General features: G+C 39.3%; 1 protein-coding gene across 1 annotated transcript in view; it reads right to left on the bottom strand.

Annotated features, from left to right (window-relative positions):
- PRKAA2 (protein kinase AMP-activated catalytic subunit alpha 2) overlaps positions 1-21,834 on the bottom strand; it is a gene marked incomplete at both ends in the record, with an annotated part of 50,248 nt that extends 28,414 nt beyond the window's left edge. Inside the window, 2 exons of the mRNA XM_080692603.1 lie at positions 2,075-2,216; positions 21,741-21,834. Coding sequence (XP_080548729.1) covers positions 2,075-2,216; positions 21,741-21,834 — 236 coding nt within the window. The remainder of the gene's footprint in view (positions 1-2,074; positions 2,217-21,740) is intronic.
- Positions 21,835-22,661: the final 827 nt, after the last annotated feature.

The following is a 22,661-nucleotide window of genomic DNA, read 5'->3' as shown; positions in this document are numbered from 1 at the left end:
TCTCCTCCCCTGACTACCCCTCGTTTTAAGAATCCTTGTGTTTACATACCCTCCCCCAAATAACCTAGAATTATCTCCCTATTTTAAGGTCACATGATTAGTAACCTTAATTCCACTGTATCATTGAACATATTCACCGTTTATAGGGATGAGGGCACAGACATTTTGAAAGGCCATTATTCTGTCTACCTCAGCTACCTGGTAGCCTCAATATCAGATAAAGAAAACTCCACAAGGCTATCAAGTGGCTTCCCATTAACACTAACATTCAAAGAATGTTCACTAGTACAATTTAAGTTAAATGTCTGATTTTAGTGAACCAACAAAGTCTCAGGATATTGACACTGCTTTTTAATAGTATATTTGTATAAAAAGGCTTCCTCTAAAACAATATTTTTCTTTTCTTTTTTTTTTTTTTTTTTTTTGTGGTACTGGGGTTCCTGGAAACCCTTCTACTTCCAGGCTACACTCCCAGACCTATTTTATACTTTTTTATTTGGAAACAGGGTCTCTTATGCCAGCACGGCTGGTTTCGAACCTGCGCAATCCTCCTGTCTCCGCCTCCCAAGCGCGGGGATTACAAGCGTGCGCCACCATGCCTGGCATAACAATACTTTTTAATCAAAATATAAATACAGAATTGGATCTGGGCATGGTGGCGCACGCTTGTAATCCCATCACTTGGGAGGCTGAGACAAGAGGATCACGCAGGTTCGAAGCCCGCCTCAGTTACTTAGTGAGGCTCTCAGTAACTTAGTGAGACCCTGTTTCCAAATAAAATATAAAATAGGTCTGGGAGTATAGCCCAGAGGTACAAAGTCCCTGGGTTCCACCCCCAGTACCACAAAACAAACAAACAAACAAACAAACAAACAAACAGTACTAGAACTCTTCCTAATGTTTCTACTATTAAACTTACTAACCAATGACTTGGCTTTTTTTTACAAGACACCATTATTTGTTACAATTTACTAGACACCATTATTTGTTACAATTTACTAGTGATGTCATTTTGAATTTCATTATTTTATTTGTATTTAAACTGTGACTATATTTTGGTTTCATAATTATTTTAAAACCATATCCATATGAGGTATATGCCTAGATCGTTACTTCTACATACTTAAGTAACAGTATGTTAAAATAACTAACTCAACAACAGAGGTCCACGATTTATTTTAAACTTTATGAGGGACTTACACAACTTGAGTTTTGAGACTCATGTACTGGAGCAGAAACTGATAGCATGACAAGCGGTGTCAGATCTAAACTCAACTACCAACCTTGCATCTGACTAGCTACATGGCCTTGGACTAGTTGCTGATACTAATTAGTCTCCTAGTGTATAAAATAAGCCTACCTTAGGCTTATCTGGATATAATATAAAACTATTTATGCAAAAAGATCAGTATAAGGTATTCAATAAGACCGATTTTACAAAACTGATTCAAGATTTAGTATAAATATGAAAAGGCAATTTTGATTTCTAGAATATTATGTTTTCTCAATCAATATCAAACATAACTCTAAACAATTTAAAAGAATAGTGCATATTTAATATCTAATTTTCGTGGGTCTAATCAACTTAACTTGTTTTACTTATCTTTCAATTAATTAGCTCTTTTCACATTTACTAATTTTTTAAATTTGTCATTTATTTCACCTTCCTAAAACCTTTACTTATTAGTAAGGACAGTGTTATCTGCAGTTCTATAAGTAACAGGCTATGGTGGATAATCTTTAGTAACTAGTTTACTTTTCCAAAAAGAAAATGCTAGCGTAAAGTGACTAGAAATAGAAATTACCAAAATGTACCAAACTAGAAATATCAAATGCCTGAATACCCTGTAAAGTGAATGGCAGATTCCCTTCCAAGGCTGCACTTACCATGTGAAAACAGTACTGATTCTGAAACACTGATTCTTAATTCCACACTAAGAGTGCAAAGGATCAACACTTACCGAATAAAAATGTAAAAAAGGATAGTTCTCTAAGATTAACTCAAGTAATTACAAAGTCTTTTTTAAATATTTCAAGACGGTTCATTTATATTATCAAGTACAAAAATACTTACAGTTTGATAATATGGGGATGACGGAAGAGTTTGAGATTTTGAATTTCTCGTTTTATTTTTCCAACAACATCTAAACTGCGAATCTTCTGTCTATTTAAGATTTTAACTGCCACTTTATGGCCTGTCAACTGATGTTCTCCAACTAAAGAAAAAGAAAAAAAAGCTGTCATTATATTAACATAATAATTTCTCAAGCTTCTTCCATGATACCCTAAACGTCTCTACTCATATATGCCATCATATATACCACTTTTATTTCCTTATTTGGTACTAGGGATTGAACCTAGAGGCATTCTACCTCCAAGCTACATTTCCCCAGCATCCCTCCCCTTTTTTTAAACAGCCTCTTGCTAAATTGCTAGGGCTGGCCTCAAACCTGTTGTCCTCCTGTCTTGGCCTCCCAAGTGCTAGAATTACAGGTGTGTGTCAACATGACCGGCCACATATACTAATTTATATCATTTAACTGCAAGTTCTCTCTTTTAACTTCTTTTCTACTTTGGTATGTATTCCTTAAGAACAGAAATTATACCTTAGTCAACCTTGTATTCTTAGTACTGCCAAGAGATGGCAACTAAATATTTGTGGAAAAGATTACTTTTTTTAATTGGTGCAGTGTAATCATACATCTTGATGACGTTCAGGGTAACAGAGGCACACATGCACACAGCACTCTAAGTTGCTGAAAGCCTCAATGAGTTGCTGAGGCTGGCTTTGAACCTGCTAACCTCCTGTCTCAGCCCTCCCAAGTACTGGGACTGCAAGTGCGCACCACCACAACACCCAGACCCGAAAATACATTTTTTTCATAGGCCTCCAAGTTTCAATGGGGAAAAAAAAGTAGTGAGAAAAAAGCTAAGATAAATATTATGGAATTCAGAATTATCATATCTGAAGAGTGTTAGTGAAACCTTATATATAAAAGGTAGATGAGAAATATTTAAAATCATCAAGAATGAACAAACTTATCGTAATTTATTATGAGCAAGTAAACATCTAGATAAATAGCCATTCCATCAGGCACAATAAGGAACGTTCACCTGGCTAGCAACTATTTAATGAGTGCCTCCTATGTTAAGGCTGTCCTAATTACACGCACATCGCTCTTGGGATCTAGGTGGTAAACAATGGAGTTCCGGCACGCTGCCAGCTGTCTGTCCCCAGCATCTACTGCATCCTTCACGTTGATCCCAAGTTTACCTGAACACATGACTGCCCAGAGAAGAGACTGCGACTCGGCATTTTGTAACTAGCTGTTGTCATGGGCGTATGCTCCCGCTAATGACGTGGAAGCAGAAATATCCCTGGCAGCTTCTTCTTGATCCCTTCCTCTATCACAAAATCTGGTCCTTCAAAGCCACCATCTGAACCCTGAAGTCAGCTAGGAAGAAGGGAACAGGAGAGAGAAGCCCATGCTTCTGGATCCAGCAGGCCTGACCATTGGACCCAGCTCCTCAGATTTTACAGGACAGCAAGATACTCCTATCTTGGTTAATCATCTCGTATTCTACAGGGTTTCTGTCACTCACAGCTAAATAATCCACTCAATAATAATAATACACTACTAAATAATACATTACTCAGAGTACTTTAAAACTCACTTCAAATTTCCAGTTTTGGGCAACCAAACAAGTTGAGGGAACTATAATATAAAACCCATAAATCCCTTGGATTACAGAGCACTACAACATTATCATCCATCAGTGGTTAATTTTGGTTTTCCAAAATATCAGCCAAAACACACAAAATACTCTCTAATACATGGAACTTAGGAGAAAAATCAACACACATCCAAAACTATGCTTTTTATAATTTTACGTTTGATAAGGTTAAGAGCTATCACAGAGAAAAATGAATAGAACCGATTTCTATTGTTCTAGAATGACCAAAAAAAATTCTTTCAACTGACTAGAGTCATCTGTTCTACAAAGCCTCTCATCTCCCTTTCACCACTATAGCCTATATTTAAAATTCATTTTTTTTGTTGTTAAAGTAGCTACTATTCCCCAAATATATCTTTTCCAGGATACAAAACACTATTTGATTCTCAGTTGATCTCTTGATATTAGATGGGAGTTAGAGGTTGGGTCTTTTGGACTTTGTCTCATGTCAGGGACACAGCTGCTGGCAACAGTAAGCAAAGAAAGCAGAACACAGTGATTCAGCAAGTGGTAGAGCTGGGATTTAAACCCAGGCAGATGTCTACAGAACCTATACTCTTAACTACACAGTCCAGGATTCAAACTGGAAGCCCAGCTATTTGTCAGGATTACCATAAGATAAATTCCTGCACTAAGTAATAGGCTGGACTAGATCAAACCTAATTCCCCTGCCAAGTCTAAGATCTCTCTAATTATATCCCCAAGGATCATTCCACGCTGAAGGGTATAAATCTTTAAACCACCCCCGCCTCTTGATGACTTTGGCTGCTATGTTCTGGATGTTTTCCAGCCTGACACATTTTTCTTAATGCACAGGGGGCAGAACTTTACACAGCTAGCTATATTATGCAGGTGTAAATACACAATTGTTCTGCACAAAGATTATAATTTTTTAAATTTCCAATATTATTCCCAGATGGAACCTAGCATTTTTATCACAGCACATAACCTATAATTTATGAAGCAGTTTGGAACTTCTCTGTATATTATTCTATTTAATTCATACTAAGTATTTCCTCATTCAATTTTAATATAGCATAGAATTTAGAATACTGTTAGATTTAACAAAACAAAGAGAAATGATTAAAAATAAAGTACTGATTATAATTTAGGCCTCAATAACAACATATTTATCTGCTAGGCTCAAACAAAGCAAAGAATTGCCAAAATGTCCTCCTACTGTAAAGGTTACAAAAAGAATGTATAATATTTTGAGCTATGTCAGAGGAAGAGAAAGCTTCAGTCCACAAGAAGGATCTACTTAATTTCACATGCTCCACTGGACCAGTGGACTGCATGGAGTATTTCTTAAACCTCTACAAAAAGTCTCTGACCTGTGAATCAAAAAGATACATATGTTTCCTCTAATATGCCCAAACTAGGAAACACAAAGGATACCAGTGGGACTCCAGATATTGGAGGGAAAATACTAGCTAAGTCTGAATGGTAAGATAGGAGAGGAGGAAGGCCGATCTTGATTAATGAGGGTCTACACCTGAACATGTGTAAAATTATGAATAAGACATGGTTAACCTGGACAACCATTGGTGGGAGGGGGGAAGGGAAAACGGGGGCAGGGGGAAGAGGGCACCAAATATAGTTTAAATGTATACTATTTATGTTCAATAAAAAAATTGTTAAAAGGAAAAAAAACTTAAAAAAAAATCTTAAGCTAGCTTTTTTTGCACTTCAATTTTTTTCTCATTACAATCACAGAATTCATAATGTTGCACTCCCAGGAAACTATTAGACTACATAAGTAAAATCAAGTCTATCACTGTATTTTCTTTTGGGGGGGTGGTACTGGGGTTTCTGGAAACTCTCCTACCTCCGGGCTGCACTTCCAGACCTACTTTTATACTTTTTTTATTTGGAAAGAGGGTCTCTTAAGCCAGCACAGCTGGCTTTGAATCTGCGCGATCCTCCTGTCTCTGCCTCCCAAGTGCAGGGATTACAAGCATGTGTCACCACACCTGGCCTATCACTGTATTTTTGCTATACAGTAAAACATTTCTTAAAATCTTCAAGGTATAAGCCAGGCATGATGGCACACGCTTGTAATCCCAGCATTTGGGAGGCTGAGATAGGAGGATGGTGGTTTGCAGACAGTCTCAGCAACTTAGTGAGGCCCATTGCAACTCGAAACCCTGTTTCAAAAAAAGAATAAAAAATAAGGCTGGGAGTGTAGCTTGGAAGTCGAATGTCCCTTGGTTCCATCCCCAATACTGAAAAGAAAAAAAAAATCGTCAAGTTATAAACGGAAAGGTCTGACTTAAATTTAGGCTACCAAAATGTGCACTTAATCCTTTAGGAGTGTCTCCAAATGAAGGCACAAGAGAGACTGTAAAAGCTGGGCATATCCTTTCCAGTAGCTACAGGAATTACTCTGTAACCCAGGTCTTCACCAGAAGTATGCAGAGCCTTCCAGCAGAAGCTCCAGGAACATGTGCACTGAGGGAGAATGACAAGGAAGGACTTTCCCACAAATCTGGGAAGGACGAGTAGGTGTCATGCCTGTGTGTGTGCATATAGCCTTAGCATTTTAATGATGCTTCATTTTAACCTTAAAAAAAAAACAAATTTTACAGATGAAGAAAATAGGGTTTAGAGATATTAAAATGATTAGTAGCAGACAAATCAATATCTAAATCCAAATGAGTCTACCTAGGTTTTTAATACCTATACTACAATCTATACCATAGTTACCCAACAAAAGACTTAATTCATAATGTTTAAAATACTACTACTATATTAAACGTATTACAGAATTTAAATACCACATATAATAATTTGGGGTTGGGAAGAAAGACACCCAGAATTCCAAGTTCAGCAGCAAAAAAATAGATAGTGTGGAATTTCTGGCTGCCTTCGTTATAAAATTCTAATAGTTTTATTATCAGACCTTGAAACTGGCTCAAGGTTTAAGAAAAAGGAAATAAAAGTTGGGACAAGTACAAATGAAGCGAGGAATGAAAATGGGTAAGTGCCGGGCTCTGACAAAAGGAACATTTATCAATCCTGGCCAGTCTATAATCTCCTTTGCTGAGGATGACAGGCTTGGAAATAGTTCTCTTTCCACTGCTTAACTGCCTTTGGCCAAAGTGGCCTTACATTATAAGATCATCCTGTAGTTTGATAGTTTTCTGTACACTCTCCAGCTGCAGGTACAGCAAGCTGACTGAAACGAACACAAAATAAAGAGGAGCATTTTCTATGACCGTGTGAACAGATGTTCTGGGAGTCAGGTCAAATCACAACGCCACACAGAATGGAGGGTCCACTGGCACTGGGAAGCGGAGCCCATTCTATACTCACATTACGCTATGTGCTTAGGTGGAAGATGAAGAAGAGGTCATCAGAACGACTTATGTAATGATGGAGGACTTCATACAGGCAAATACGTAACATTTACGCAACATACGTACAGACTTCTGCCTACCTTCCGATAGGGCTTTTCACTATTTCCTCACCTCAAATGCTATACTTCAAATATTTAAAACTACTTAGAATTTCCTATAAAAGTGTCCTTTCCCTCATATCTGGGGCCAATATGTACCTAATTTTTTATAAAAATTTAGTAAATTTTAGTGAAATTTTATTCAGTATAATAAACAGATGCTGTTAAATTTATGAACCATTTATATCCTCATTCTCCCCAATGCTTCCCTTTCTCAGTCTCATTTGGCCTTCAAAATTCACTCCAGAACCTTTTTTTTTTTTTTTTTTTTTTGGTTGTACTGGGGTTCCTGGAAACCCTTTGACCTCCAGGCTACACTCCCAGACCCCTACTTATTTTTATTTTTATTTGGAAACAGGGTCTCTTAAGCCAGCAAGGCTGGCTTCAAACCTGCGCGATCCTCTTGCCTCCGCCTCCCAAGCGCAGGGTTTACAAGCGTGCGCCACCACGCCCGGCTCTCAAAAACCATTTTTCTAAGTAAATACTACCTAAGCCTCCACCCTTATTCCCCCACTCACTCTGACAATTCAGTGTCTGGATTAAATGACCCCCACACTGTACCTTCACAACTCCTCTCCCGGGTGGTGACCAACACTAAGTGCTACAAATATTTTGTTGTTGCTGCATTCGCTCCTTCAGGGGAGGGTCTGTGTATCATTCATCTTTTATCCTCGGCATCTGGGTTGTATAATGGATGTCCAGTAAGTATTTATCTCCTATTTGGATAAAATACATGACTAATACTAATATTTTGGATGTATGAACATATGACTTAAGCTTCATTTTCTAGTAGTATTGCTACTTTAGGACTTTAAGGGATACATAAATTGGATGAGCTAATCCCTCTCATATCTGAGGCAACCCAACAAATGTCAAATGAAAAGCACTATCTATACATTCCAAGTGCCCCCAAGAGCCAATGTGGTACTGCATTCCAGGAACTCCTAAGTTTCGTGGGTGTGTTTAGTTTGTGAGTATTCATTAAGGATTTACATAAAGATGGCTTAGAATGCATACAACCATTTATGTACGGGGTACAATAAGAGTTACAGACATTTACAGGACACTATCAATTCCTAAACTGTGACAAGACAAGGAATGTATGTATCCATCCGAAGCTGGGCCTTGTTGAAATCAGCAACATTTACTCATTCATTTTAAGAGCTTTAACTCCGGGAGTCAATAGTGATCTGAAGCAGGTCTGTCCTGGCTCCTACCATCACCGGCCTGCCAAAACAACACAAGGCCCTGTTCTTCTTTGCCCATGGTGAAGCAAGAGTTTCATTGCTTTTCTTCAAATTCCCTTTCCCTTGAAGTCCTTTAAAGATCTCTAAAAAGATAGTTCTAACAAGGAAGCAAAGCTGTTTTTTAGTGGTTGTCCTACCACTGATTAAATAAGTACCATATAAAGCTCTTTATGTATATAGCTCATATAATTCCCAGAACCCTGTAAAGTAAGTACCACATGCCCAGCTCACCCATAAGGACACCAGGAATTAAAGAACAATCAGCAAAGTGAGCGCCTGGCAGCTCTGCCTCTGAAGCCCAAACCCAAACTCACACTACCTGCCTTTCAATCCCAGTCTCTCCTGATCATATATCGAGTGCCCCTCATTCTTATCCTCAGCACTAGTTCTGAGGAGTGAGGCCACGGTGAAGGAACGGAGTCCAGTAGCGCCAGGCTAAGGAGAGGGAGAACAGATGAGAACACCAAGTAAGGAGAACTGCTGTGGTCAGTTAAAAAGCAAGGCTGGGCTTTAGAATGGACCCAATGCGCTAAAATCATTCACCTAGAGCTGCAACTAAGACAGTTTTGTTCATCTCTATTTGCCATATTCCATGTGTAACATTCACTCGAGGTTCACTGAAAGAGCTCGTAGATCCCTGAAGACCTTTTTCTCCTAGTTTATACATCTTATTCACTGGTTCATTCTTTATAAATTTTTTCCTCAAATAGTGAAAATAAGTGGAATGTAAATTCTGGTAGCAAATATAAATAATAAACAAATATACCGTGTGATACAATTTGGCAAATGAAAATATAAAGCAGAGAAAGTGATAGGATAGAGGCAGGAAAATGGGTAATTTTAAATAGATCCAGAAAGGCCCGATAATGTAATTTTTTAGTAAAAATTTGCTCTACATTTAACTTCTCAGATCACAAAACATGTTATATTTGCCTTTATTTTTATTTTATTTTATTTTATTTTATTTTTGGTGGTACTAGGGGTGGAACCCAGAGGCTTTCTACCTCCGGGCTATACTCCCAGACCTTTTTTATATTTTATTTGGAAACAGGGTCTCACTAAGTTGATAAGAGCCTCACTAAGTAGCTGAGGCTGGCTTTGAACCTGTGCAATCCTCCTGTCTCAGCCTCCCAAGTGCAGGGATTACAAGCGTGCGCCACCACGCCTGGCTGTCTTTATTTTTAAACCAGTATTTATACTAGCCACAGCCTAAGTCAATCAAGGATTCCACAGGAAACCCAACTTTCTTTCTTTCTTTCTTTCTTTATTTATTTATTTTAAGGGGTGTACTGGGCATGAAACCCAGGGGCATTCGACCTCCAAGCTACATCCCCAGTCCTATTTTTTATTCTTTATTTTGAAACAGGGTAAGTTGCAGAGGTCCTCAGTAAGTAGCTGAAGCTGGCCACAAACCTGCGAGTCGCCTGTCTCAGTTCCCAAATTACTGGGATTACAAGTGTGCACCACCACGCCCGGCTAAACTAACTTCATTTTTACATAATCATTTAAGACACAAAAAACAAAGGAATAAAATAATTTACCAATATAGAAGAGATTATTTTAAACTGCTGTAGAAGAAATTAGCATTCAGGTGAGGGATAAAAGATCTGAAAATAAAAATTCATAGATGCCATCACCCCAGATGAACAAAAACTCTGCTGCCAGAAACACTTATTTTAATGCTACTTTTTATTTGTGTTTATTTATTGTGCCACTGGAGACTGAGCTTAGGGGTGTTCCTCCTCTCTTCCTTTCTGTCTTTTTTTTTTTTTTTTTACATTTTTAGTCTTTTCTTTTTTTTTGAGACAGAGTCTAAGTTGCCCAGGCTGACCTTGAACTTGCCATCCTCCAGTGTCAGTCTCCCAAGTACTGGGATTACATGTGCCACTGCACCTGGCTCCAGTGCTTCCTAAACCATGTTCTCTCTTTGCTAACTTCTGTCCTTAAGTGTCTATTTTCTTTCTGTGTCTTATTCCACATGCTTCATCTCCTTCTTGTTCATTCTTCTTTCTTTTCTTGCCTTCAAACATCCTCCCTCCCATTTCCATTAATCACCCTAACTGGATAATAGGTATTTTTGTTGAATAAATTTTATGAATATGAAGTTCCACAATAATTCTTTTAATAGTAGAGCTGCTGAATGATTTAGAATTCTCTCCAAAAAAAAAAAAAATAAGCAACATGAACACTCATTTTTTTTAATGTCTAGGGCATTCAGGTTTTATTTTACTGGCTACTCCAATTACATCATGCATCCTTGACTTTCTATTGTCTAATATAAATTTGTATTTTTATGTTTCACAGAAATGCAAGGACTTTAGAGCTTTAAAAAAAAAAAAAATGTGTGAGCCGGGCATGGTGGCGCACGCTTGTAATCCCTGCACTTGGGAGGCTGAGACAGGAGGATCACATGGGTTCGAAGCCAGCCTCAGCTACTTAGTGAGGCTCTCAGCAACTTAGTGAGACCTTGTTTTCCAAATAAAACATAAAAAAGGTCTGGGAGTATAGCCAGGAGGTAGAAAGCCTCTGGGTTCCACCCCCAGTACCACCAAAATAAATAAATAAATAAATATTAACAAAAAAAAAATGTGTGTGGGTGTGTGGTACTGGGTTTTGAACCCAGGGGCATTCTTCCTCCAAGCTACACCCCCAGCCTTATTCTTTTTTATTTTTTTTTTTTTTTGTAACAGGGTCTTACTAGGTTGATGAGAGTCTCATTACTTGCTGAGGCCGTCCTCGAACCTGTGATCCTCCTGTCTCAGCCTCCCTAGTACTAGGACTGCAGGCATGCACCATTAGGCCCGGCTCACTTTAGAACACTTTAACTCTACTTCCCTTCTGAGATGTTTTGTGGCTGTTGCACTTCATTCATACATAGACTTTAAGTCTCACAAGATGGCGCTTTTCATAGTTGTTATCTACTCAGCTGTCTTCATAGTTATCCTTTCTAATGCTCTTCTTTTCTTTTCACATTTCATGCTTCCAACTGGGATCACTTTCTTTTGCCCTGATGCATCCCCTTTACCGTGACCTTTACTGTGGTTATGCTACCAATACATTTTCTCAATTTGTGTGTGCATAAACATGTGTTTTTGCAGGAGAGGAACCAGGGATTGAAGCTAGGGGCATGCGACCTCCAAGCTATACTTCCAGCCCTTTTTGTTTTCAAACAGCATCTCACTAACTCGCTAAGGATCTTGCTAAGTTGCTGAGGATGGCCTCAAACCTGTGGTCCTCCTGCCTCAGCTTCCTAAGTACTGGGATTGACTGGAGGCGTGCACCACTGCGCCCAGTTATTTTGCTATATTTCGAAATACTTTGCTAAGAATAAATGGCAAAGGCTGGCAGTTTGTTTTTCAGCCCTATGAAAACAATTGTCTCCGTGCTTTCATTGCTTTTGTGTTTTAGAGAAGTAGGCTAATACTTGTTCCTGTGTAAATACTGCAACCCAGCCTTGTCTCCCCAGATCCTGCTTTTAAGAGTTTCTCTTAACATTCTTCTTTGACCCTGCATGGAGAGATAAAGTCTACTCTAGTCGAGGAAAGCCTCACGCAAAAAGAATGTTTGTTTGGCAGTTTTACTGTTATGTTTTTTCTTGTATTTATTCTACTTGGGGCTTCTGAATCTGTGGCTTAATGTCTGAAAAACCTTTTGATATTGTATCTTCAAATGTTTCTGCCCCCATTTGCTGTCTCTCGCTCCTCTGGAACTGAATAATGCCCCCTCTGTAACCCTAAAGTGGTCTTAGACTCAAAATAATATTTATATAGGACACAAAAGGTCTAACCTAACACTTGTTTTACTTAGCTGTTTAGAAGGGGTTAGGACTAGAATCATAGAATGTTAGTATAGCACAACCAAACATCTTCATCAGGAGTCCTTTAAACTTAGAATGTTGTCTCTCAGCCCCATCGCTACAGGGGCACACTAAAGCATGAGACCACACGAGTGAACAGTCTAGCGCACACTTATCTCAAACAAGAATCACATCTAGCCGGACATGGTGGCTCACGCTTGTAATCCCAGCACTTGGGAGGCTGAGACCAGAAGATCGTGGTTCGTGGACAGCCTCAGCTACTTAGTGAGGCCCTCCCCAACTTAGTGAGACTCTCTTTCAAAATGAAGAATAAAAAATAGGACAGGGGATGTAGCTTGGAGGTCAAATGCCCCTGGGTTCCATCCCCAGACCCGAAAAAAAAAAAAAATCACACCTTATACACCTTATAGCAGCCCCCTCCTGCAGCTTCTAAGCCTCCAAGAGTGTATGCAATTGAACAGACATACTAAAGAGAAGCTAGAGTCTGTTTCCTTTTTTTTTTTTTTTTTTTGGCAATACTGAGGAATTAACCCAACGCCTCACACATGCTAGACAAGTGCTCTACCACTGAGCTATATACTCCCAGCTCCTTTTGGTAAAAAAAAAAAAAATTAGTGCTTAAAATCAAATATGATTAAGCACAGCAATATTATTAGCTGTAAGTTTGGGTTTTTTTTTTTTTTCAGTATTGAAGATTAAACCAAGGGGCATTCTCCCTCTGAGCTACATCACCACTCCTGGTTTCTTTTATTCTTTATTTTGAAACAGGGTCTAAGTTGTAGAAGGCCTCACTAATTAGCTATGGCTAGCCACAAACCTGCAATCCTCCCATCTCTGCCTCAAGTACTGAGATTACAAGCATGTGTCACCACACTCAGCCTTAGAAAACTGAAATAAATTCTGTAATACCATATAGTACCAACTCAAACACATTAAAAAAGAAATAAAAGCAATGACTAATTCTAGTTTTCCTGAGAACTTAGGAAAAAAAAGAAAAATGTTTGGTATGTTCAAAATTTTAATATTATTTCTAGTTCTGACAGTCATACAACTGCCTTATAAATCACTTATCCTTTGAAAACACAGTGAGGAATGGTGGCGCATGCTTGCAATCTCAGTACTTAGGAGGCTGAGACAGGAGGACTGAAGGTTCTCAGCCAGCCTCAGCAACTTAATAAGGTCCTCTGAAAATTAGTGAGATCCTATTTCAAAATAAAAAAAAATATAGGACTAGAGGTGTAGCTCAGAGGTAGAATGCTTCTGGGTTCAATCCCCAGTACTGCAAAATAATAAAAATAATAATTTAGAAACAAAAAGATATTGAATAAGAATATTGTTCAACAAGTTATAATAGTATATAAAATGTATGGGATAATATAAAGAAAACAATTCTGAAAACACAAAATATTTTGATAAATTAGTACATTAACATTGAGTAAAAGATTAGCTAGGCATGGTGATGCACACCTCTAATCCTAGTACTTGGATGTCTATAACAGGAGGACCACAGGTTCAAGAACAGCCTCAGCAGCATAACAAGACTCTCAGTAACCCAAAGAGACTGTTTCAAAAAAAATAAAATAAAGCTAGGTGTGGTGGCACACACTTGTAATCCCAGCATTCAGGAGGCTGAGACCAGACAATCATGGTTGGTTCGCGGACAGCCCCAGCTACTTAGTGAGGCCCTCTGCAACTTGGTGAGACTCTGTTTCAAAATAAAGAATAAAAATAGGGCGGGGGTGTAGCTGAGAGGTCAAATGCCCCTGGGTTCCATCCCCAGATCCGCAAAACCAAATAAATAAAATAAAAGGGGCTGGGAGTTTAGTTCAGAGGTAGAATGCCACTGGGTTCAATCCCCAGTATCACAAATAAAACAAACAAAAAAGGACTTCTTATAGCAAGACTTGCTAAGTTGCCTATAATCATATAAAAGGCTGTTTTAAAAATCTTAGAATAGATGTTTTTAAAAAGTTATTAATACTTTAAAAACAAAGGCACCACCAAAAAAAACTGAAAATTTATCAGAGGAAATGCTGTCAAACATATAACACCACTTAAGCAAGAATACTATTCCCTTCAAAGGATGAAGAAGGATTCTATTATTAGCAGAGATAAAAACTGACTGAAATTCTTTGCTTACCACCATACTAAAAATAAAATGGTCCACCACACTTCAAAACAAAAACATTTCTTTACATATGCATTTCAAATACATAAAAATATTAAAATGATTTTAAAACTTTCTCTTATATTTGCATCTAATAAATATATTAGTTAGATTTATTCTCCTTTTATAACATTCAATATTTGGGAGCTTTTGTGTGACCCATTTATTTATTACTTAAAAGATATGAGATTAGATCTTTTTGTTAAATCAAATTAAAATTATCTAGTTGGCTTCAAAAATTATCTAATTTCTCTACAACATATTTTCTCTATCACCAAGGAAACCATAGGACTCTTAGAAGAATAAATGGGGTAGTACTATCATTACAAAGGAGTGTCAAATGCTTTCAGAAAAACTAGCAGGAACTACAAGATGAGAGAACATTTTGCCGTATTTTTTTAAAAAAGAAAAGCAGAACAAACAAAAGAAGAGATAAAGCAGTGCTGTCAGAATGAGAAAGGGAGAAAGTCCATGGAACTAAGGTAATTAGGAACAAACTACAAAAACCTCTCTAACTTCCACAGCTAGGTTAAAGTTTGGTACAAAGGCATTTTTAGCTCAGAGTACATTCACTGTGCTTAAAAAAAAAAAAAAAAAAAAAAGTAAGCCAACCATAGGCATAATGGTACAGTCTCTAATACCAGTTACTTGAGAAGCCAAGAGAGAAGGACTGTAGGCAACTTGGGGAGGTTCTCAGTAACTTAGTGAAACCCTGTTCCAAAAAAGAGAGAATAAAATAGCCAGGTGTGGTGATACATGCTTACAATCCTAGTACTTGGGAGGATCGCAGGTTCAAAACCAGCCTCAGCAACTTACTGAGGCCCTCTGCAACTTAGTGAGACCCTGTTTCAAAATAAAAAATAAAACAGGGCGGGGTGTAACTCAGAAGTAGAATGTCCCTGTGTTCAAACCCCAACACCACAAAAAAAGAAAAGAAAGAACAAAAAAGGGCTAGGGTATGGCTCAGAGGTAGGACGCCCTTGGGTTCAATCCCTACTATCACAGGGGGAAATCAAAGCTAACCTTATTTACTTTGGCTCTCCTGTGCGTAGACTATGCCTTAATATGACCTAGACATAAAGCATGCCAGGGCTGCTTACTCTTCTCACCCTCCTTCCCTCAAGATCCCTATGATCACTACAACTGGGTCTGGAATATGTAGTGTTTGTGTACATTACATCTTTGTGTTTATTATGCTTGCACAGTGGCCTTTGGAGTGGTGTATAGAAGAGGGTAAAAAGTGAGACATTTCTGGCACGTTTTTTCACAAAACCAGAAAGACTTGGGAAAATAAGAAAGGAGACGGTAAGTTCTTCTTCCCCTCATCAATTACATTTCTGGCCTCAAGAACTAGGCTGCAGATTCTCACAGTTCCGTTAATCATGGATTTAAGCACATAAGAGGACCTAAGTACTTTTGAGCATCTTTTCACCTACATACCTCTTCTCATGTACAATATAAGAGAATATATGCTATGTATTCTTTTTCATAGATCAAAAGAGTTTGGTTAAGGACATACAGCAGGCTTAAGACACAGCAAAGGTTCCACACCTGGTCTTCCAAGTCAGATGCTTTCTATACTCTAAAGAATATCTACACACTATCATGCTACCTTTGTGGAATCACCCTGAACCTACTTACCATTTAAAACACTGTTTCTATTGAAAAATATCTTTTGAAAGCCAACCAGCAGAGTTGTAATCCTAGTATTAGTGAGGCTGAGAAAGGAGGATTCCAAGTTCCCCACCAGTCTCAGCTACTTAGTGAGGCCCTCCACAACTTAGTGAGACCCTGCTTCAAAATAAAAATAAACAATAGGGCTGAGGGTGTAGCTCAGAGGTAGAATGCCCCTAAAATAAACAAAATCCACTTAGAAATTAAAAACAAATTGTCTAGCACAAAATCTTATAAGTGACATATAAATCAGAAAAAAATTAAATAGCATGGGACTCATTTACCTAATTAAGAGATATAACTGAACTCATTTCTATTCAATAACTAATATGGTACAGTTTTGCCCTTTGTAGCCATGGATTCAACCAACCCTGGACCAAAAATATTTGGGGAGAAAAAAAATCATATTTTTACTGAACATGTACGTACTTTTTTCCTTAATCCTGTTCCCTAAATGATATATAACAATTGTTTGCATAGTATTTACATGGTATTAAGTATTGTAAGTAATTTAGAAATTATTTTTATGTGTGTGTGGCACTGGGAACTAGATCTAGAGGTATGTTACCTCCAAGTTATGCTCCCAGCCCTAATTTTTTTTTTAAATAGTGTCTTGCTAAATTAATGAAAACCTCACTACTTGCTAAGGCTTGAACCTGTGATCCTCCCATCTCAGCCTCCCAAGTATTGGGATTACAAGCATGCATCACCATATCCAACATAAGTGTTCTAAAGAGCAATTCTACTATATCCACATAAAGTAAAAATCTAAATGATCAATTTAGGGGAAATTATATGTAGATAAAAAGCATTACTTTCAAACTTTGTCAGTCTATATGTTTTCATAGCACTCCCCTGGAAAAACAAAGCAATAGACCAATGAAGAAGAAAATTCATTTTAGAACATTTAAAATAAGGCTTGAATTGCTTATCAACAAATAAGAGGATTTCCATATACTCTTTAAATATAAGTTAAAACTAGAACTATTAGCCAAGCGTGGTGGCACACACTTTATAATCCCAGCATTTGGGAGGCTGAGACAGGAGGACTGCGATTCGCAGACAGCCTCAGCTACTTAGTGAGGCCCTTCCCAACTCGGTGAAACCCTGTTTCAAAACAAAGAATAAAAAATAGGGCAAGAAGTGTAGCTTGGAGGTCAAATGCTCCTGGGTTCCAACCCCAGACCTGCAAAACAAAACTAAACTAAAAAACTTAAAAAAAAAAAAAACTAGGACTATTATGTAAAAACTGCCCTTTTCAGGTTTTGCTTATCATGCCTAACTATGGTCTGTATATCAATACATTAACGACTGAAGTTAAATTCCAGTTAGCCTAACAGTTGAAAGAAAGCACATAAAACGGTCCTCCTCCTTTTCCATGTTTATAATTATATACTTATATAAAGCTAAATAATCTGCTAAATTTCTTTTTTTTTTTTTTTAATGGTACTAGAAATGGAGCTCAGGAGCCTTTACCTCCAGGCTATACTCCCAGACCTATTTTATTTTTTTATTTGGAAACAGGGTCTTGCTAAATTGTTAGCCTCATTAAATTGCTGATACTGGCCACAACCTGTGATCCTCCTGTCTCAGTCTCCCAAGTACTGGGATTACAAACCTGTGTCACCACATTCAGTATAAGTTTCTTAATAAAAACTAATTTTACAAAATCTCTAGCAATTAAAAATGCATGTCCTTTTAAGCCAGGTGTGGTGATGCACTCTTGTAATCCCAGTACTTGGGAGTCTGAGACAGGAGGATCACAGGTTTGTGGCCAACCTCAGCTACTTAGTGAGGCCCTGTTTCAAAATAAAAAAATAAAAATGGCATGATGGTGCAGGCTTGTAATCCCAGAATTTAGGAGGCTGAGACAAGAGGATTGAGGTTTGCAGACAGCCTCAGCTACTTAGTGAGGCCCTTGGCAACTCAGTAGGCCCCTGTTTCAAAATAAAGAATAATAAATAGGGCTGGGGGTGTAGCTCAGAGGTAGAATGCCTCTGGATTCAATTCCTAGTACCATAAAAAATATAGTGCATTACCACACCCAGCTGAATATATTTATAAAGAAAAGAAGTTTGGCTCAGTGGTCTCAGAAGTCCAAAAGCATGATGCGAGCACGTGCTCGACTTCTAGTAAGGACCTCATACTGCTTCATCTTATGGTAGAAAAACAAAAGGACAAACTAGCACAGAAAGAGACAGAACTAAAGGGGCTCTCTTTATAACTAAACACTCTTACCCATTCCCTTGAGGAAGGCATTAAGCCTTCATAATCACCTAATTATCTCCTAAAGACCCCATCACCTCTCTGTTCAGTTACACTGGAAATCAAATTTCAGCTTGAGTTTCATAGGAGATAAACCTTCTTCAAACCATAACACAACCTCATAAAAAAGTGGGCAAAGATATGCCAGAAACTAATTATGAATTACTAATGAGCACGTGAAAATACATTCAACATTAGTCATTGGGGAATGCAAAAGTAAAGCCTCAATGAGAAACTATCATATCAATAGAGTAGCTATAATAAATCAGACACAATAATAAATGTTGATAAAGATGTGGAGAAAATGGAACTTCAATACATTAGTGGTAGGACTATAAAATAGTACAACCATTTTAGGAAATAGTTTGGCAGTTTCTCAAAAAGTTAAATATAAAACTACGATATGACCCAGCAATTCTACACCCAGGTATCTATCCAAGATATAAGAAAACACGTGTCCACACAAAAACCTGCACGTGAATATTCATGATGGCATTATTATAATAGCCACAAACTTAAAACAATGTCTATCATCTGATGAATATTAGAAAAAAAATATATAGAAAAAAACAGTGGATTACCACTCAATGATTAAAAGGAACAAACTAATGACACTTGCCATGTCACATAAGAATCTCAAAAGCATTCTTAAAGAAGCTTGGGAGGCGGAGACAGGAGGATCGCGCAGGTTCAAAGCCAGCTGCAATGGTTTAAGAGACCCTGTTTCCAAATAAAAAAAAGTATAAAAATAGGTCTGGGAGTGTAGCCCGGAAGTAGAAGGGTTTCCAGGAAACCCAGTACCACTCAAAAAAAAAATTAAATAAATAAATAAATAAATAAATGCTAGAAATGAAAGAATCCACATTGAATGACCCCAATTATAAGTCCCCAGAAAAAGCAATTTTATACAGACAGAAAATAAATTAACTGTTCCTGAGGTTTAAATGGGATTAGCTGTAAATGTGATCATCTAAAATATTCCAAAATTATCTATAATGACAGCTGCAACATTTAGTAAAGTTACTAAAAATTGAATTACAAACTTGGAATGAGTGAATTTTATGATATAAAATATGCTCATAACCCAGCATGGTGGTGTTCACTTGTAATGCTAGTATTTGGGAGGCTAAGGCAGGAGGATCACAGGTTCATGGCCAACCTCAGCAATTTGAGAGGCCCTCCGCAACTTAGTGAGACCCTGTTTCAAAATAAAGAGTAAAATAGATCTGGAAGTGTTGCTTGGAGGTAGAATGCCCCTAGGTTCCATCCCCAGTACCACACACACACACACAAATAAAATAAAAAGTATTTCTCAATAATGCTGTTTTTAAAAATACATGTGCTTTTGTTTCACCTGCCCCTCAAATTAGATGAGCTGCTTAGATTGTAGCAAATTTTATTACTTATATTTTAAAAACAATTATACTGATTCTAGTCTTGGAAAGAAAACCACAGTATCTAACAGTGCAGATCTAACAGTGTTGGGAAAACTCCAGTTGGTGAGCCACTAGACAAAGGTTCTCCAGGAAAATGATTTCTCATAAATTCAAGTTCCTTCTGTTAGTTTATATTTTAAGAAGCCAGTGCCTGGAAGCAGCTCAAAGAGGTCCTTTATAATAGCTAACTGATCTGATGGGCATTCTGCGCCGAGTTCAGTTTATAGTAGAAGAACTGCAAGACAAACAAAAACGTTTAAAACTATTTGAAAGGGCTTAGGGTTAAATTATATAGCTTTTTGAGTGTACATATACAAAAGACAAAGAAAAACCTGCTGAGTACCTGTGTAAGCCAACAGTGCTCAGCAATGGCACTAAGTGAGTACTGTCACAAGCATTAACCCAATCCCTAATCCAATCCCTGGGTCTTCCTACATTGATTCCAAATGTATTCTAATTATCCGTCTTATTTCTAAAATCTTTCAAAAATAATTTAGGCTCAGGCCTTCGGAGACTTCAGAGAAATTGACAAGCTTTTTAGTTGTTTAACAAATTCCACTTGTCTGACCACCTTATTGAAATGTTTCAAGGTCAGAAGCCCCACCCTCTCTTTCCTGATTCACTTTCCTTAATAGCTTACAAAACATAAATTTTAATATGTATTCTGATTACTGTTTGACTTCCCTTTAGAAAGTTTCATGCACAATCTGCTTTTGTTCCTGTTGTATCCCAGATGGCTAGAACTTTGCCTCTGATGTAATAAGTGCTCAATGAAGTGTTTTTTTGGTCAAATGAATGGGTCTTAGGTATGTGGAAGAAAATAGGAGCCGATTCTTGCTACAGAAATGAAAAATGAGTCTCTCATCTATTCAACAGTATTCAGGTAAGGTTCAAATATGAAATTTACAAGGAAATAGAGATCTCAGAAAATCTCTAGACTGCTGACCCAGCATATACTGGAAGGAAAGGAAAGCCAATGCTTCAATAATTCTGGATTTGCAACAAAGTATTTTTAATAAGTTAGCTCTAGTTCTGGAGAGAAGACAGGTTAATTAAATCCCATGTGACTCTTATTAACAAATAAAACACAGGGAAGTTTAATACTTTTAATACTTAACTAGTAAGAAGCACTGTATAAATTCTCAAAGGCAGTGTTTTCCTACACCCAAAGTGGGATCCCAGCTCCAAGAAAACAGCCCTTGGTAGAACATACCTTAATCATTCCTAGTTCCTTGGACCCCAATCCTCCAACACCAAGGAACATTTCTCTCCCTCTTTCTCTGTCTCTGTCTCATCCCAGAAGCCTTCCTAGAATTATTTGACAAACGCCAACTTTCAGACATCCTGATTCCAAATACCCGACCCAATCTCGCAGCGGTCCAGCATTTCACACAACCAGCAGGGCGAAAGCCCCCGGGGCAACCCCAAAACAGCCAGCTCTACAGACCCCAAGTCCGGGAACATGAAATGATTTGTAGATGCCAAGGGACCTCCTTACAAGGCCAGATTCGGAGGACACGTTAGACTTCCGATCTGCCAATCTCCCTGTGACCTTGAGCGTGTTACCAGACCTCTAGGGGTCCCGTGCACTCTCCCCTTTGGGGTGAGGACCGCGTCTTGCCCACGCGCTCTGAGGCTGAGATCGCGCGCAACGCCGCTGCCCCTGCACCTGACACGGACCGGCGACTCCCCATCGGCAGCCAGCCGTGCTCTGCAACCCTTCCTTCCCTCCGACCTCAGAGCTGGAGCGCACGGGACACACCTCGCCCGACCTGGCTTTGCCGAGGACGCAGAGGTCGGGAGAAGGGGCGAGCGCCGGCCGGACCCTCGCCGAGGCAGACCCGCGCTGCGCCGCCCCGGCCCCGGCCCCGGCGCCCCCCGCGGCTCGCCCACCCGCCGCCGCCCTCCTCCTCCCGCCTCCGGCCTCGGGGCGCGCACTCACTCTTCACTTTGCCGAAGGTGCCGACGCCCAGCGTGTCCCCCAGCACGTAGTGCCCGATCTTCACCCGCCCGTCGTGCTTCTGCTTCTCAGCCATCTTCCGCGCGCGGCCCCGCTCGCCGCCGGCCCTCAGCGGGGACGCCGGCGCCGCCTACCCACAGTGCAGCGGGCCGGGGGCGGGGGCGGGCGCAGTGGAAGTGGGCGGGGATATATGCAAGTGGGCGGGGCGGTCGGCAGAGGTGGGCGGGGCGAGTGGCGCCCCACGTGGGGTGCGTCGGCTGCGAGAGAGGAGAAGGAAGGGCGCGGTCCCGCCCGGTGCACGGCGGCCGCGGGAGAGGGAGGCTGGACCCCGGCCCCTTGGGGAGAAGCCCTCGGAAGGGACGTTCGGCCGAAGTTGGGCCCACCTGGGAATCTGGAGAATAGAAATGAGCTTCGATGTGGGGACCTAGATGCAAGCGGGCGAAGAGGCGCATCCCTATCAACCCAGTACCTGGGAGGCTGACAGGAGGATGGCAGGTTCGAGGACATCCTGAGCAACACAGTGAGACCCTGCTTCAAAACAAAAAATATATTTTTTTTAAAGGCTGGGAATGTAGATAGGGGGTAGAACGTCCATCCTCGGTACCACAAAAAATAATAAGCAAATAAATGAATAATCCCCAATTTCACTAAAAAAGAAGCAAATAAGTAAATAAAGTAAAACTAAATGTGGCACGGGGAAAGTGGAGGATGGCGGTGTGGGAAGAGCCGTAACCTAACGACAGCTGCGGAAGTTTCTCCCGGCTTGGCCTGGTGTTTTTAATATAGGTCATGACACAGAGGGAACCCAGGGCTCTCTAAGTTTCGATTGTCCTCTGCTTATTAATGAGGTCTCAGTTATGTTGTCCTGTAGATGGAAGAGACCCTCTTCTCTAGAGGTCTCAA

The sequence above is a fragment of the Muscardinus avellanarius genome, assembly GCF_963383645.1.
Source record: "Muscardinus avellanarius genome assembly, chromosome: 3".
NCBI classification, from domain to species: domain Eukaryota; kingdom Metazoa; phylum Chordata; class Mammalia; order Rodentia; family Gliridae; genus Muscardinus; species Muscardinus avellanarius.
The sequence above is the reverse complement of the archived record's forward strand: the minus strand, read 5'-3'. Positions and strand labels throughout refer to the sequence as shown.